The sequence below is a fragment of the Podarcis muralis genome, chromosome 15 (assembly GCF_964188315.1).
Source record: "Podarcis muralis chromosome 15, rPodMur119.hap1.1, whole genome shotgun sequence".
Lineage (NCBI taxonomy): Eukaryota > Metazoa > Chordata > Lepidosauria > Squamata > Lacertidae > Podarcis > Podarcis muralis.
In genome coordinates, this window is record NC_135669.1 from 16,552,860 (window position 1) to 16,570,978 (window position 18,119).

Consider the following 18,119-nt stretch of genomic DNA (forward strand, 5'->3'; position numbering starts at 1 on the left):
AGACTGTGAATATACCTCTTTTCTGTATCAGTAATTCTTGCTTCCTTTTGTCCTGTGCTCACCTATCTCGGCTCCTCCTAAGAAGATGAATGCCTCATGTTGATAGTTTTTAAAAGCCTGCTGCATGTTATAAAGGACAGTGTTGAGTAGAAGATGACAAGGCATGGCCCAAGAGGTGTCTTCATAGGAGAACGATTCAGGTACCTCGAGAAAGCAAGCCAAACCATGTGCTAGCTAAAGGGGGGGGGGGGATAAAATCCTTCACAAGCCCAGATAGGTGGTACTGTATCTGTTGAATTCTAACATAAAAGGGGGGAGAGGTGAACCTTCTGTTGAGGCTGCCCTGAAGCTAACATATCTGGGGTGCAATACACCACACTCACTGTGCTTCCTCTGCTGGTAATACCGTAATCAGCTCCAGGTATCTGGGCACCTGATCCACACAGCCAAATGCTCACACCTGCTGCACCAGAATTAGGTTCCTGCCAGAGAGCACTATGGGAGAGAGCAGAGGTCAGAGTCAGACCAACTCACCAGGAGAGTCACCTCTTCCTTCAGAATTGCACATGGGTCTGGGAGCCCTGGGTTCAAACTCTATCCCTGCCACAGATTCATCTATGTATGACATAAGATCCTAAATGACCATGGGCTCTTTGGTGCCACATATTACCATATTCCTTATGTAAACAGCAGCCTTAGGACTGGGGAGGGATGTTTAACCCTTTATTTCCTTGCCAGTGCAGGCAAAATATCGCTCCATCTGACTGCTCTTTGCATTTCATTTTAAGACTCTGTTGGTGTCCATAGGAACTTTATTTGAAATGCAAATAGCAGCTTTTGAGAAGAGGGAAGGGAGATTTTGTTGGCTCTCTGGCAGAGACAGAAAAAGTTGAGCTTCATAAAAAAAAGTAAGTAAAAGTAAGTAAGTAAGTAAGTAAGTAAGTAAGTAAGTAAAACAACTTCCCCTCTGGACCTCCCACAGTCCTGAGGATGCCCAGACTTTCCCACATGTGCTACACCCACAACTCTAGTGTTGGCGCTTCATTCCAGCTCACCATCTTTAAAATGGTCTTAATTTTGACCTGCCTTAGAGGGCTGGTCAAGTACAAGTTATAATCACCTGCACTAGGAGCTAAGTACTTCTGCCCTGCACATGTTCATACTTTCTGGAGTGGGGCAGGGGCTAGTGTGAAAGACTGGAAATCTTAGGCAGCCTATGGAGTGGGGGAAGAGAATGCTTTGGCTCTTGCCACCTGGAACAGGTACACCTTCATCCCTAGAATTGCCAAGATGTGTGCCGGGGCACCTTGAGGAGGGGGCTGGCCAGACAAGTTTCACCAAGGCTGCTCCAGTTTGGTCAGCCTCTCCGCCCCCCCCCCCCGGGGAAGCTGCACTGGGGAAGCAGAGGCATTCACTCACACCAAGCAGTCTTGAGAGGCAATCAGCTTCCTCTTGCTACCCATTCTTTGACTGTGCTGGTTTGGACACCAAATAGAGCAGACCTGTTATTTTCATTTCTTTTAGCTGGACCAACAGTGCAGGGGTGTGGAAACTTGTGTTTTGCCTTTAAGGCTTGGTATTGAGGGGTGGGACAAGGGGCTTTGATGCTCTGGGTTCTTGTCCTTTTTTGTAGGACAAGGGTTAGTGAGGAGAAGCAGAGATGGAAGAGCAGCAGAGCTGAATGGTTAGATCAGGGTGGGGCTAGAAGGGGTGGCAATTCTGCCCACAGCTCTGCTCACCTGTTGGGAGGGACCTACTTCCAAGGCAGTCGTCTTCAGTTGAGGTTGGCCAAACTCTCTGCATCCACCTTCACCTGTCATTCTGTCTCCATATCAGCTGGGATATCAGCTGCTTCCACCCTCTGGGAGCTCCCTTAATTTCCTGGAGCACCAAAGCCATCTAATCACCCCTGAGTTTCCTCTTGGAGGAAGAGGCTGGAGGGGTTGTTGCTTGCGCACACTTGGATAGAGTGCTGAGAACTGAAACTCAGTGATGAAGCTCCTCCCAGACATCAGGAAGGAAAGGCAAATCATTGACTGTTTCAATAGATGGGATGCTGGCTTGGAAAGGCAGCCCCTGCCACAGGCTCACTTGGGAAGTCTGTGACAAGCCACACCCTCCCCATGCTTCTCAAAGCTGTAGGATGTCAATGGGCATCAAGGACTCTATGTGTAAGAGAGAAAGAGGTGGACTCAAACACAGCACAAGATCATGAAGCACTTTGCAAATCACATGTGCAACAAATCATTATTAACAAGGAGAGGCTGCAGTGCTTTTCAAGGGAGAAAACCTATCCCAAAAGTGCATCTCCATGAGGGGGGAGGAGTTAGGAAGGAAAGTGAGGGCTGTATTCTTTTACAGGTTTGGCAATGCAGCAAGCCCCATGACGAGTAGGTGACCTGCTTCTGCACCACCTGCTTTCAGAATTGGGGAGCTGCACCCCACCAATTGCCATATCAATGCCCATAGTAGCTTGATCACCTCCCCTCTCCACACCCTTAACCAGTTAACTTATGATTGCTGTTAACTGCAATGCACCTGTTGTGATATGTTTGTGGTTCTCCCAACCGCTACTTAGCAAAAGTGTGTCTCCTCCTCTAGGATTCCAGTCCTTGCAGAACTTAACAGGACCTACTGAGAGACAGCACTCCAGTAAAGCACCCACAAGCTCATATATATTCCCAGAGAATATATTACCCGGATCCCTAGTCGTGCACAGTCCCTCCCTTCTGACTTGGCGTCATGAGGCTCTGGATTTGGGGTGCTTGGTCTCCATGGAAAAACCTGGAGACTCCAGGCATGAGAGCCCTGATTTTGTGACGCCAGGCGATGGAGTCGAGTCAAGGTGCTTATCGTCAAGTGTAAATGGGAGTTGCAGCCTGCTGTTTTTGCAAATGGGGGTTTCCTACCACGGCAGTGGGGGAAAGGCAGGTGCCCCGAGGCCTCTGGGCAGCCACTGCTAGCGGCTTGGAGGCTCAGCCAGACCTGCGACTGCTGGGTTAGGAGCGCAGAGGCCATGAAGCACATGGGACGGACTTGGGGGTCTTACTGCGAGCCTCGGTTGCAGAGCCCGCAGTCACGTGTCGGGGTAGATCAGCGGCTCCGCCCTCCCTCCTTCCCGGCCCGGGTTCTAAAGGTGCGAAGCGCGCCCCTTCTGGCCCCGCCCCGAAAAGGTTTCTGCCCCGCGGAGTTTGCAGTGTGGTTCTTATGGCGTTGCGCTTGCAAAGGCCGGCTTTTTGGGCCAGCCTCCATCTGCGCAGTGGCCTTTGGGACTGGAACATGAGGCAGGAGATGGGCTTGAGCACTATCTGCGACGAGCTGCCCCAAGGTGAGGGCGGCCTGAAGTTCTTCCTGGCCACTGTGCCCCTTTCCCCTCCCTGGGGGCGAAGGCATTCTGGGGGTAGAAGGAGGCTTGCTGGGGGCGGAGAGGAAGGGGGCAAGAAGCCTCTTTGGGCATGTGCAGAGCGCCTCCCCCCAACCCCGTGGGAAAGGAATAGGTGCCAACCCGGAGGCGCCTCGCTGCCCAAGGAGAAAGTGCGCCGCGGGTCAGGCTTGCGCCCACCTGCCACACCGGCGGGAGTTTCCTGGGGTTTGTCCTCGGCCCCCCTGAAAGTGTTTGGGGGGCCTCCGCAGCAGGGCTCCGGGGATGTAGGGCAGGAGTGAGTGTGCCCTCCTGCCCCCTAGCTCCCGCGGACAACACGAGCGCTCGTGGCCTGATGTGGCCCTCGGAACAGCTGACGACGCGCAGCCTGACACGGGTCCTGCACCCTCCCGCCCCGGGTAAGCAAGAGGCCGCCGAGCTTCTGTCGAGGAGGGGCGGAATCGACCTTCCACCGGGAATTGCCTTCTCCAGCAACTAGCGGATTGGGATGCCCACCAGCTGTGAGTGGCAGGGAGAGGCTTAAAGGGCAAGGGACATCGGAGCAGCTCCTTAGTGGAGCACTTGATTTGCGCGCAGAAAACCCCAGGCCCTGTCCCCTTTGGCCTCTCCAAGACAAGGCTGGGAAAGGAGACTCTTGCCTTAAATCCTGGGGAGTTATTGCTGCCGGTCAGTGTTATAGGCAATGCTGAGCTAGATGGATCAGTGTTCTGACGGACTATGCCACCTTCGCCCCATCAAGCAGTTGGTCCCTTACCTTTCCAGCCCCGACCTGGCCACAGTGATCCATGTGACGGTCACCTCCAGACTTGACTACTGTAATTCGCTCTACGCGGGGCTGCCCTTGAAGCTGTCCCAGAAACTCCAGTGGGTGCAGAATGCTGCAGCGAGACTCCTCACGGGGTCTCTGCCATGGGAGCATATTCACCCAGTGCTTTTCAAGCTGCACTGGCTCCCGATGGAGTACAGGGTCAGATTTAAGGTGCTGGTTTTGACCTTTAAAGCCCTTCATGGCCTAAGACCCTCGTACCTACGGGACCGCCCCAGTATGCCCCACGGAGAGCCTCAAGGTCCATAAATAGCAACACCCTAGTGGTCCCGGGCCCTAAGGAAGTTAGATTAGCTTCAGCCAGAGCCAGGGCCTTTTCAACACTGGCTCCGCCTGGTGGAACGCTCTGCCTCATGAGACCAGGGCCCTGCAGGATCTGATTTCTTTCCGCAGGGCCTGTAAGACAGAGTTGTTCTGCCTGGCCTTTGGCTTGGAGCCAATTTGATTCCCTCCCCCTCTTTCTTTTTCCTTTTTCCTTTCTCCTCCTGTGATGAGGCTGCATTTTAATATTTTAATGTATTTTAATCTTGTTTTTAAGTTGTATTCATTCAACTTGTTTTTATTATTGCTTGTTAGCCGCCCTGAGCCTGGCCTTGGCTGGGGAGGGCGGGGTATAAATAAAAAGTATTGTTATTATTATTATTAGGCTACTTCTGATGTTCCTAGGCTTGTTGTGGAGTGTGGGCTTGCAGGCAGCAGCAGGAACCCAGCTGAAGCCCTTTGTTTTCTCTCCCTGCAGAGTCTGACCCACAGCCCCACCCATGGATGTGGGTGAACCCAAACCTGGCCTGCAGCATCCCTGGGCATGCCTCAGTGGTGGCGCCACTGCCTTCATCTTGTCCTGCCGCTAGAGAGGCCTGTGGAGACCAGGCCAGCAATTCAATGGCAAGAAGTTTACGTATCTTCTGGACAGTTTTGACATGAGCTATTGCATGGCTCTAATCTGGACTGGCCCTCCTGATTTCAATGGGAGCCAGAAGCCTATGTGTCAGTTCTGTTTTCAATTATTTAATTAAAATGTTTGAATCCCACCTTTCAGTTTGGTATCAAAACATTGCTAGGAAACAATGCAAAATATTAAAAGTTTCCTAGGAAGGTGGAAATGGGTGGTCAGGGCCAGTCCTCCGTTCTGCAGGGTTTCCCAAACTTGGGTCGCCAATTGCTTTTGGACTACAACTCCCATCATTCCTAGCTAGCAGTACCAGTGGTCAGGGATGATGGGAACTGTAGTCCAAAAACAGCTGTTTGGAGAGCCAGGCTACCCATATGGGGCTGGTGACTGTCATGTGTGGGGCAAGCCACCTGTCTGGTGCTGCCATTTTAACTCTGGCCATGGCTCAATCTGCTGGCCTGCAAATAAAGGAGAAATATTACCAGGTGTCCCTGTTTCCTTCCTGCAATCTTGCGGTTCCAGGTCCCCAAGGAAGAGGATACCTCCCAGCTTTCTCAGAAGACGAGGGGCACCCGTCGGTCTACCTGGGCACCCTGGAAAGCAAAGGTCCTCCGATCCCATGCTAAGAAGCTGAAGAGGACGCTGGGAGACTGGCCCCGCCCACCTCTTAATTACTGCATCCTCATCAGCCTTGCCCTGAGCAGCAGTGTGAGCAGCAGTCTGACAGTGCAGGAGATCTACCAGTTCATAAGGTACCGGCCCCTGAGCAGTGGGGTGGGCAGGTGGGGGCCAGGCGAGGCAGATGATGGGTGAAGATGAAGCTCAGTGACTAAAATGGGGACTTCTGACTTTGTCTTCCTCTCCTGGCTTGGCTTGGCTTTGATGCTGCTCTCAAGTTGGTGTTGAAAGCTGCATGTTCTGGCTGGAGTCTCCTATGATTGTGGGCAGCATAACTGGGTGCTAGAAAGCAGTCTGTAATTTCCTCTTTCCCCCGGGGCCCTCCCTACACAGTCCATGGGGTACAAGCATCCCTGGGGACGGAAAAGAACGTTACGCTGCAATGCTATTGGTGGTTCATCTGCTGCCTCCGTGGGGCTGCCTGCCCTGCTCTAGCCACTCTGCTGTGACCTCCCTCCCTGCCAGGAAGCACTTCCCCTTCTTCCGCACAGCTCCAGAAGGCTGGAAGAACACCATCCGGCACAACCTGTGCTTCAGCAGCAGCTTTGAGAAGACGGCCGCCTTCGTGTGCCTTGATGGGAACCGCAAGTCCCGCATGTGGAAGTTGACCACAGAGGGATGGCGCAAGTTTCGGGCGGAAACGCAAGAGCTGCCAGAGGACTTGGTGAGGCTGATGCGTCAGAGCATGGACAAGCCAGGTAGGAGGAAGATAGTGTGCAACTGGGGAGGAGGGTGAGCATGGCCAGGAGGGAAGGAGATGGGACCCTGGACAGTTTGAAATATAGGAGCGATCTAGCAAGCAGTTCCACTTTTGGCAAACCTACCTTTTCTGTTGGGACGCGGGTGGTGCTGTGGGTTAAACCACAGAGCCTAGGACTTGCTGATCAGAAGGTTGGCGGTTCTAATCCCCGTGACGGGGTGAGCTCCTGTTGCTCGGTCCCTGCTCCTGCCAACCTAGCAGTTCGAAAGCACGTCAGAGTGCAAGTAGATAAACAGGTACCGCTCCAGCGGGAAGGTAAATGGCGTTTCCATGTGTTGCTCTGGTTTGCCAGAAGCGGCTTAGTCATGCTGGCCACATGACCTTAGTCATGACCTGGCCACATGAAGCTGTACGCCAGCTCCCTCGGCCAATAAAGTGAGATGAGCGCCGCAACCCCAGAGTCAGTCACGACTGGACCTAATAGTCAGGGGTCCCTTTACCTTTTCTGTTGGCTTCCTGAGCATGGAAGATACCTTGATAAACCAATGGGGCCACCAGCCCTGACAGCTTGTATTTGCTTCCCTCTTTCCCCAGAACTGATGAGGTCTCTCTTTGGCCTCGGATCCTCACTAAACCTGGACGGCATGGAGGAAACCCCACTGCAGCAGAGTGCGCATTCTCCAGTACTTTTAAAAGACTCTGCTACTTGTTGAAAGGAACAGCTGTTCTAAGAGAGCCCGGCTTGTGGCTTCCTTCCTTCTGAAGATACTATTTGGGGTGGAAGAAACCCCAAATCAGCAGATGGAGAGGCAGCTTCCTATGAGAGTAGACCCCCTCAAAAAAACCCAAAACCAAAAAACACCTGTACAGTGTTTTTTGATTGCAGCAGGGGAGGTGTCGTGTTTTGTGATGGGAGTAGACTGTTGAAAGGCACTGTGGAAGAGAATGCATAAACCTGAGTGCTTGAACTTTATTTATTTATTTATTTATTTAGTCATTCATTCGTTATTGAAAATGTGGAGAAAAAGTATGGTAATAAACAGTTAAAAGTGTACACAAAATGGTCATTGTGTGCGTTCTCTTTGCCTCTGTGCATAGGAGCCAACTTCTAGGGGCCGAGATCCCTTTGGCGCCCCCCACCTAAAATATCTGCGCTCCCCCCCCCCCAGTTGATGGGCATTGCCATTCAAATGGAGCGTGGGTACTGTATCATGTAATCGATTATGCGGGGTGGGACTTACCTGCCCTGCAATATTTTTTTCAAGTTGGCACCCCTGTCTTTATGGAAAACGCTTGAAGTGGAAAATAGTTTCTGCTTGCCCTCCCACCTCAACGAGTCACCTGCCTTGGGGTGGGGGAGAAGCCCGATGGATGAGCAGCAGAAAAACTCCCTCTTCTTTGACTGTTTAGAATTGCAGGTAGCTCACTGCGGTGACAGAAAAATAGTGGTGAGAGGAATTCAATGCCTGGCTTCAGGCAGGGGCATCTGCACTGATTTATCCAGGGCGCAGGGCGACCAAGTATGCAAAACAAAACCCATAAACAGATCTGACTAGCTGCAGTGAATAAGCATGTCAGAAATGTGGGCCTGAGTGGTGGCCAAGCCTAGAACAACCCGGCCTCTGAGAAGCTTGTATTCAGGTTCTCTGTTTGCTTCTCAATGGGTAAAGCTGTGTATTTCTACCTGTTACTGAAAGGCTCCTTTGTTTCCCTGGCACCCTTCACCCTGTTTTATTGCATGGTTGCTACATACATCTTCTATCATCCTAATATGTCAGGCCAAGCCCACTAGGCCACTTCATGGACCCCATGCAGTACTCCAACTTCCTCTACTCTTCAGAAAAATGTGTAAAGTGATATGTTATTCTGCACACCTGATATATCTCTGGCACAGCTACAGCTCCTGCAAGACTGCTCTAATTATTGTGAACTATCTGCAAGTACTGCAAAGAAATTTTTAAAATAAAAATAAAAGTTGGCACAATCACTATTCCACCAGATTAAACCGGAATAAATGACTTCAAAACAGATTTAAGAAATAAAACTCCTGTTCTCAGGACAAGCCAGGGCTATTGCCTTCATTCAGGCCAAGAAGGGGGCTTGCTAAGCAACGAGATGGCAGGGGGATGTGCATCTCGCAGCTGTGACGGAATCATTGAATTGTATAGAGTTGGAAGGGACCCAGGCGCCATCTAGTCCAACCCGCTGCAATGCAGGAACCCTGCTCGTGACTTTGCCTCCTTCAGCTCGCGCGGGGTTCACGGCGAAGAGCAGAAACGAGAGGGCATCTGAACACGTGCTGGATGCTGCTCTCGCCTAAGCAAGGAGCAGCGCGCACCTTCCCGGGGCTCCTGGATTCCGCAACGTGCTGCGCGACGACTTTTCCTCGCCGGCTGGGGATGAGCGCGCGGCAGCAGATTGCCGCGCGTGGGCGGGAATGACGTAATCCTGCAGTTCTGGGGCCGGCCGCCAGATGTCGCCCTCGGCGCGAGACCCGCCTCCTTGGCCGGCCGCTTCCGGGATTTGCAAAATGGAGGACGGGGGCGGCGGCGGGGTTGATGGCGATCGGGGCGAGGGGCCTGGCGCCGTTCCCATGGCGACGACGCTGTTCCGCTGCCCGCTCTGCCGGTGCAGCGCTTTCGCCGGTCGGCGCAGCCACCTCTACAGCGCGGGGCACCAGAGGCGGCTTCGCGGGGCGCTCGCCCGCCTGAAGGAGAAAGTACGGCCCCGGAGCCCCAGGGGTGGGCGCGGAGGGTCGGGTGAAGTGTCCGAAGGCAGCCGGGCCGAGTTTCGTGCAAGGCTGCACCCTTCGCATTTCGGCCTGCCCGGCTGCGGGTGGCCTGTCCAAGGAGGAGCAAGGAGTGGGCGGGTGGGGGGCTGGTTCTGCAGCCGGTCCGAAAGGGCGCCAGCTGCTCTCCAGAGAGATTTCACAGGGTCATAGAGCTGGAAGGGAACACCAGGGTCATCTAGTCCAACCCCAAGGGGGGGCACAAAAATGATTGAAAGTACTCAATTAATTGAGGTTCTGCCCCCCCCCCCAGCAGATGCCTCAACTTTGGCTTGATCTCCTAACAAAAGTTAAACAATTTTGCCCCCCCCCCTTAACAAAAATCCTGGCTACGCCCATGTCCAACCCCCTGCAATGCAGTACAGTGGTACCTCAGGTTAAGTACTTAATTCGTTCCGGAGATCCGTACTTAACCTGAAACTGTTCTTAACCTGAAGCACCACTTTAGCTAATGCGGCCTCCTGCTGCCACTGCGCCGCGTTCTCATCCTGAAGGAAAGTTCTTAACCTGAAGCACTATTTCTGAGTTAGCGGAGTCTGTAACCTGAAGCGTATGTAACCTGAAGCGTATGTAACCCGAGGTACCACTGTAATGTTTTTGCCCAACATGGGGCTTGAACCCCTGATCCTGAGATTCAGAGGCTTACGCTCTTCCAATTCTTCACGCAAGTATTTTTTTCTTCTTCTTCTCACTTTTGCTTCTCTTTTACGTTTTGCTCAGGTGGCCGCAGCGCGGAAGATGCTCAAGAGGGCCTCGGTGGTGCCTTTTGACCCTGGGGAGCACGAACGGCAATTCTGGTGCATTTGCTGCAGGCAGGAGGTGAAGTTGCACCTGAGCCAGGGGTCCTTGGCTGTGCTGCATGGCGGCCTCCTCCAGCACATGGCCAGGTAAGCTTGGAGAAGAGCCTCCACTCATGCAGGCCACCTCTTGCCTGGAGCGTGAGGTGGGGGTGTCTGGAACATGAATAGCTTTGTTTGTTTGGCTTCCTTATTTACGTTTTGCTTTTATTTGCTTTACCTACTAATCGTAATAAAGTTATTTTTGAAGGAGAAAGGTGCACAAGCAATTTTCATAGCCAATCAATTATATACTGGATTGTATCAATAACCCAGTTTGCAGTCTGAAACATGGGAATCATAGTAAGTTGGTGGCAGTTTACAGCAGTCAAAGCAAAACTGGCTGTTTTCAGAGTCACCTTGTTTATACTATTTGCAAGTACATTCCAGTTTTCTTCCAATTAAGGAAGCAGTGGAGCATATTTTTCATAGTTGTCATACACATACCCCAAACAACTCCTCTGCTCACCTCTTCCTTGCTAATTAGGCTCCTGGGAGTGAGTCAAAAACTGACATAGTTCTAAATGTGGATATCTTTGAGTGGAATCAAATTTGATTTTTCCATGCTTGTAATGAGGCCCTTTTTGTGAGTGTCCATGCCTGTCCTTGGCTTCTGATACAGACATTTTTCACAGCATGCATAATTGCTTAAGTTGTTTTCCTCTGAGATTATCCTTCAGGGGTTACATAGTTTATATTGGAGGTGGGGAGTCTGTGGCCCTCCATATATATATAATAATAATAATAATATAATTTTAATGTAAACACAGAACAATCAATGCAAACAAAACAAATGACATTGGTCAACAGGTACAAAATAGTTTCATTACTACAGATACAAGCCCAAAATGACATCATCCTTTCAAGTCTGGTAACCTAACTAATAAACATTATGAGTTACAGTGGGTCGAGACTCCTATGGGTGAGAGTTAATAAATGAAATAAATATAAGCCAATCAGTATCAAAGGTATCCTTTTGAGTTTCTCCATACATCACTCTGTTATGATGTGTGAGATTATCTGTCAAGGCTAAAAACCATATTGCATTTATTGCACTCACCAGCATTCTTCCAATTTAATAATATTTCCATTTGTGCTGCCACTAAAATATGGTTTAACAAATTCTTATATGGGATATTTTATCACAGCCTCTAAATAAGGACAGCAAAACAACCCTAGCTCCATGTCAACATTTTTATGAAAGAGGTCAGTAAACACATTGGCCCCAAAGAGCTGCATGTATCTTTGGACATTCCCGCCATAAGTGAATCAGCATGCCTGCGTTCTGGCAGCCCCACCAACATGGAGGTGACAAAGCAGCATTAATAGAGTGTAGTTAAACAGAGGTCCAGTGCCATCTATGTAAGTTTCATCATAGACGCCTACATTTTAGGAGAGATTATCTTAAATAGGAGGTGTATGCCATAAAGCCACTCATTCTCCTGGCCCTCCAGGTATTGTTGAATTCCTATCCACCCCAGCCGGCACAGACAATGGTCAGGGATGATGGAAGTTAGAATCCAGCAACACTGTGATCCACGCGACAGTCACCTCCAGACTGGATTATTGTAACTCGCTCTACGTGGGGCTGCCCTTGAGACTGACCCAGAAACTCCAGCGGGTGCAGAATGCCGCGGCGAGACTCCTTATGGGGTCTTCGCTGCGAGATCATATCCATCCGGTACTATACCAGCTGCACTGGCTCCTGGTGGAGTACAGGATCAGGTTTAAGGTGCTGGTTTTAACCTTTAAAGCCCTATACGGCCTAGGACCCTTGTACCTACGGGACCGCCTCTCCTGGTATGTCCCACAGAGAAATTTACGGTCTGCAAATAAAAACATCCTAAAGATCCCAGGCCACAGAGAGGTTAGGCTGGCTTCAAGTAGAGCCAGGGCTTTCTCGGCTGCGGCTCCAATCTGGTGGAACGCTCTGTCACAAGAGACTAGGGCCCTGCAGGACCTGACATCCTTCCACAGGGCCTGCAAGACAGAGCTGTTCCACCAGGCCTTTGGTCAGGGCGCAGCCTGACCCCCTCCTCTGGCAATCTGCACAGAATTTTGCTTGATGGTTGCCATTAATTTGATTTTAATTTGATTTAGTTAATTTTATAATGAATGTTTTTAGAATGTTGGACTATTTTGATTGTTGTTAGCCGCCCTGAGCCCAGCTTCGGCTGGGGAGGGCGGGATATAAATAAAAATTTATTATTATTATTATTATTATCTGGAGAGCCACAGGGATTAACACTGCCACCTGGACAAATGGATAAGAACTGTAGCCTGGGCAGTCCTGTTAAAAGTTTGTGCCTTTCTCACTCTACATGTGTTTTTGGTCTTTTATTCCTTTTCAAGCGTTGAACATAAGAAAGCAGTCTATGCATTCTGGTGGGAGAACAAAGCAGACCCTAGCCTGAAGTCACGCTTCTTGGTTTCCTCTGAGGATTATGAGCTGTGAGTAGACGTTTTGCCAGTTAGTTTATGCTGCATTTTGTTTGCTAGATTAGCTATTCCACCTCTTTGACACAGAAGGAAGCTGCTTTATGCCAAGTCAGACCATTCATCCATCTTGTTCCATGTGGGAATGATAATTAGTGGGCAGTCTGCAGCCATAGAGACACCCTTGGCCTAATTTCAAAAGCCTTCCCCAAATACTAAGTCCATATCGCTGGCAGAAATCATCTCTGTCTCTTTGCTGATTAGCTTCTGGTCAGGTATCTCCCCATGCTGCCAGCATATGGCCTCTGTCAGTTATCCCCAAGAGGGAATATAGCCCCTTGGCCAAAGGAGAAGAATTTATTAGAGGGCCTGATGGTGGGACAGGGTTAGGTGTTGACCGTACCTGGTTGTTTCAGGGCTTTGATACTGTTCCTCCTGCACTGCTGGGGCTCCCAAAGTAATCACTCATTCAGCCTGGAATAATTTTTCTGTAAAATCGTTTTCAATTTTCTTGTTGCACCACCTGTCTTCTGTGGTAGAGGCAGCAAAAGGCCACTGCCTCAGTTCACGTTGTTGCTCCACAAACTGATATAACTTTTGAATCTGTTTCAGCTTCAAGGCATCACTCTCCAAAGCCCTGGAAGCTTATGAGGAAAAAGAAGATGAACTCATTCAAGAGGTGAGGACAATAATGTGTGTATGTGTGTGTGTGTGTGGTAGGAATTTGGGTTTCTCCTCTGCTTCAGGTTCTCATTGTGTCTTCTGCCTACCCCAATTCCAGGTGGCTGCTCGCATCAGAGAGGTGGAGCAGAGACGGCAAGAAGTAGTGCAGGCTGCCTTAGAGGTTTGTGTGCCCAGGATGCACATGGGCAGTATCCACCATTACGTTCACAACTGTTTCTGTGCCCCTTGCCTTTCTCTCTAGTTGTGCTGTTGCCCTGAAACACGTGATTTCTCTTTCAACCACTAGGGAAGGTGATGAATGTCCCCAGCAGTGACTATACAAGCAGCACATCTCATCTCTCATGTCCAGTTTAGATTTCCTTTGTATGATCTTCCTTTCCTAACTCCCGTTAGCACTTCCAGGCTAGAGAGCAGAAACACCTGGCTGGAAGTTTACAGTTGTTTGTGGTCTGGGGCACCCTCATCTCTTGAATGCCCTTTCTGTGCCTCCCCCCCCCCCCGAAAATGCAAAGTCCTTTACGGGCCACTGTTTGCTCTATTGACAATAAAGCATTAAAATATCCCATCTAATGAGCTTCCTTTCCTTGATATGTCCACACCTTAAGTGTTGGTTAGGGGGCATCTGTGGCCAAAGCTTATTTGCAGACCCCCATTTCCCTCCAGTGCAAGAGCATGTCTTTGGCCATTATCTCTTGATGGGCATTGGTTGGATTCCTTCCGCCTTATTACTAGTGATTTCATTCCAAGGTTGTCCTACAGAGCAGACTTTACTATCGTATCTTGAAACAAGTGTTTTTTCCTGAATCAAACTCAGCAACAGGCAGAGACAGAGCTGTGCAATGGAGCTGCCACCGCCAATGCTTTTACAGGAAGCCTAAGGTAAGAGTTGTTTAGTCATGGTTATCAGTGGTGTTTGCTTTAGAGGCCTTAATGACTCCATACACCAAGGGCCCTTTCTGCCCTTTGTAATATGGCCTTTTCAACCCCCGTGTACCAAACTGTGCCCATATACTTTCTGCTTTACTCGAGACATTCTCCTGTGTTGTAGTGACTCTGCTTTTGCCACGGAAGAACAGCAGCAGCCTGGGCCAAGCAGAAACGTGGCATTTCTTGACGGACACCCTGGATCTGCATACAGAACTGTGCCAGAGTCAGAGTGGCAGGAAGCAGGACAGTCTTTAACTTTTATTGGCCATCAGGTAGGCAGATGGGAGCCCACTTCATCTCTTCACAATGACCCATTTGTCCTCGAAAGCCTTTTAGTTTGGGGTTCTGGATGAATATAGCTAACGAGGGTATAATTACACTTTATTCTCACGGTGGCACGGATTTTAGTGTGTTAAATGGTTGGGTAATACTGAGATAGTTTTAAAAAAATGATTGTAGTCTACCTGGTTGAAGATTTTCTTTAGAAAGCAGAATATAAATCTCTTGAATAAGAAAAACAATCCACCGCAGGTGCCTTGTACTGCCATGAATGGCTTCTGACTTGAGTGGCAGAGCTCCTACACCAGTGGCAGACCAGCGAACAGTCTGGTGGTCCCTAACCTTTATTGTACATAATAGGATATGCCCCATTCCCAGCTTGATGTAAGATTCGGCTGGTACCTTCATTATACACCTTTAGGCAACAGTCGAAAATGTTCTTCAGTCAGGCCTTTGGCTGATTATTATCCTATTCCCTTTTAAATGTGTTTGTGGGAGAGGGGTTTATTGGTTTGTTTTTATCTTGCATTTTGTGTTTTTATCTTGTATTTTTATGTTGTGAACCACTGAGATCTATGGATGTAGGGTGGTATACAAATTTAATAAATTTGTGAACATGGGGAATTGGAATCGGGAGTTACATTACCTTTAAAAGCTGCACTGTATAATTAAATGCAACTCTTGCTCCTTCTTTGCAGCAATGGCAGCTGCCTCTTTATATACTTCCTCTTCTCTAAATCATTTCTACCTTGCTTTTCCCTTTGCTTTTTTGAACACAGGAACCAGCAGAACGCGGCAACATTTACACAGGTATGCTAGCAAAGATTTGATTGCTCCACTTTCTAAAACATGATTTTGACCTGTCTTATGATGAGGTTTAATAAACTCTGGTCTTACATGAGAAAGATCCTAACTGTGGTTGCAAATAGAGAATGCCCCAAAACACAGATTCTTAAGAATAGCCATGTTAACAGAAACATAGGAAGCTGCCTTACACAGACCACTTGTCCATCTAGCCCAACATGGTTGACTCTGTGACTAACAGTGGCTCTCTGAGGTTCCAGAATCTTTCCCAGCCCTACCTGTAGACACCAGGGTTTGCACCTTGTACCTTTTGCATGTAAAGCATGTGCTCTGCCATGGAGGTTTCTTTTTTTTAAAATATAATTTTATTAGTTTTTTTTAACATATCATTTTCAACAGTAATTAAACATACTTTTAAATCTTATTCAATTTTTTGACTTCCATCAATCTTGTCTTGTCTGAAAATTTTCCCAATCTAATCTCTCAGTATGCATTTCATATCTTCCCTATTACATTTCAAACTCATAACCAATATCTCTGTCTTTTTCTACTTTGTAACACTCCCTATATTTCTCCTTACAAAACTTCTTGGACAGGTATGCTAACAAAGATTTGATTGCTCCACTTTCTAAAACATGATTTTGACCTGTCTTATGATGACGTTTAATAAACTCTGGTCTTACAAATTACTAGCGTAATTTGTTGATTTCAGTTGCTCTTCAAATAATTCATATATTTCTTCCAATCTTCTGTAAATCTCTGGTCCCGCAGGTTTCGAATCCTTCCTGTCATTTTGTCCAATTCTGCATAGTCCATTATTTCGTCTGCCATTCTTCTTTCGTCAGAATTTCTTCTTGTTTCCATTTCTGGGCTAACTGGGCTCTTGCCGCAGTTGTTGCATATAAAAACTATTTAACATCTTGCCTATTAATGTCCTGACCTATAATACCAAGTAAAAATGCTTCTGGTTTTTTAAAAAAATGTATATTTCAACATCTTTTTCATCTCATTATATATCATTTCCCAGAAGTTCTTTACTTTTTTTTACATTCCCACCACATTCCCATGGAGGTTTCAACCCTTGTTCAGGAAGGTAAAAAATATTAAAGATACCTTATTGCATTCTCTGGAAAGATAATGGCCCCACAGATGGGGAGGCTGCCATTTGACACAGAGGTAAGAAGAATGGGGCTGCTCTAACTTGTCATCCTTCCATACTTTAGGGGCCAAACCCCCTTGGCTGATGGAGGAGGAAGGGGAAAGCACACCACAGATTGGACCTTCTTACGAAGAATTTCTCAAGGAAAGTGAGTATGCAGAAATTTGGCCCTGTAGTCGGGACTCTTTATTATGACACAGCTCACTTGCTGGAAATCAAAGTGAGACTAGGACTCCAATTGAGGCTTGAAAATGATTTCCTTCCCCACCCTCCTTTCTTTAAAGAGGAGAAACAGAAGCTGAAGAAGCTCCCACCCAATCGTGTTGGTGCCAACTTCGATCACACCTCTCAGACAGGAGAAGGGTGGCTCCCCTCCTTTGGGCGGGTTTGGAACCATGGCAGGAGGTGGCAGTCCAGGTAAGCCTCTGTGCACATTTGCTTCCTTTATAATGTATCTGTATTTAACGGTGGACAATACAGCAGCTTTTACATGGTAGGCTCTGTAGCAGGCTCTCTAGCACCTTGGGCTCTTACAAAGAAAACCAGATGTGGTGGATCTTTGGTTGAATCCTACGAGGCACTTATTCCCAAACATTTAGCACATACTAGTTGAGTCTTTGACCCCAGCATTTTGAGCATACACTGGCTTTGTAAAATGAACGCTTTCTGGTTGGCCACAGAAATTTTAGTTTTATCTTTAAGTAGAGTACTTGTTACTGATGTTATCTGTCCTGGTATATTATTTCTTTTTTTTTAACTGACCTGTGTCACTTCCCTTCACTTTCATTAATTGACAAAATGGCAAGAAGTGCCTTTTATTAGCTATGGCCTGCCCAGTGCTGCATGCTCAGATAACCGGGAGTCTTGATTACTATAATCTGTTTCCATAGAACTACCTTTGAATAATGGTCCAGAAAATTTAGCTTGTTTTTTTCTGGACCTATGCAGCACCTATTCTGCAAGATCTGCACAAGCTGCCAATATATTACTGGGCCCAATTTAAGGTTTCATTATTGATATGTAGAGCCTTAAGTCCCTGATGGTGTACATTTCTGAGATCAGGGTAGAGAACTTCTTGCTGAACAGTGATAGCGCCTTCCCTGTATCCTATTAGAATTCCCCGCTTTGCAAATGTCAATTGCCTCTACTTTGTCTTTCAAGGTCAGGTCAAAACACACCTGCTTATCCAGGCCTTTGGTGAATTTGATTTAACACTTTGAAAAATATATGGTACGGGAGTTTATTCTCCCCCTGTCCCCCAATTAAAATGATAATTGGCAATACACTCATTTGTAAGGGAATGAACAGGGTGGCTCTGCAATTGATGTGGTGGCTGGTTCATTCTTTTAAGCTTCTTTTATTAACCATACTTTTTCTAGACATCAGTTCAAATCTGAAGCACAGAAACATCCTGGCCCTAAAAGGAAACGGCAACAAACTGACTGAAGGGAAGAAAGGCCTGATTCAATTACAGAAGGTTGTGCAGCCTGAGAAGAGGCCAGATGAAGACTTTTCTTTTTGAACATTCTGTATGTCAGCAAGTATCATGTGGTTATTCTGTATTAAAGTATCATTAAATATAAAACGTGTTTTAAAATTCTACTCATCTCAACTCATCTATCTTAAACAGAGAGCTCCTCTAAGGCAGTTATTGTAAAAGTTGGGAACATGTTCTTATCCCTGGCTGTTCTGAGGGCTTATTCTCCCTTTTTTTAAAAAATTAAAAGG

The 18,119-nt window shown here is 48.0% G+C and overlaps 2 protein-coding genes across 4 annotated transcripts; both read left to right on the plus strand.

Moving 5' to 3' along the window:
* Positions 1-3,207: 3,207 nt before the first annotated feature.
* Positions 3,208-7,601, plus strand: FOXR1 (forkhead box R1). The gene is made up of 7 exons (XM_077919815.1): positions 3,208-3,328; positions 3,685-3,780; positions 4,948-5,106; positions 5,248-5,251; positions 5,571-5,852; positions 6,244-6,476; positions 7,073-7,601. Exons 1-7 carry the CDS (start codon positions 3,208-3,210, stop codon positions 7,189-7,191), a joined length of 1,014 nt encoding a protein of 337 aa, XP_077775941.1. The 3' UTR covers positions 7,192-7,601.
* Positions 7,602-8,936: 1,335 nt separating this feature from the next.
* Positions 8,937-17,991, plus strand: CENATAC (centrosomal AT-AC splicing factor). Of its 3 annotated transcripts, XM_028707771.2 has the most exons (11): positions 8,937-9,197; positions 9,987-10,153; positions 12,455-12,553; positions 13,151-13,217; positions 13,320-13,382; positions 14,037-14,101; positions 14,271-14,421; positions 15,208-15,238; positions 16,456-16,539; positions 16,676-16,808; positions 17,771-17,991. In XM_028707771.2, the coding sequence occupies exons 1-11, from the start codon at positions 8,952-8,954 to the stop codon at positions 17,835-17,837; spliced, it is 1,173 nt and encodes a 390-aa protein (XP_028563604.2). In that variant the 5' UTR covers positions 8,937-8,951; the 3' UTR covers positions 17,838-17,991. The 3 variants fall into 3 exon arrangements, with proteins under 3 accessions (XP_028563604.2, XP_028563605.2, XP_028563607.2); XM_028707772.2 differs by lacking the exon at positions 13,320-13,382; XM_028707774.2 differs by lacking the exon at positions 12,455-12,553.
* Positions 17,992-18,119: the final 128 nt, after the last annotated feature.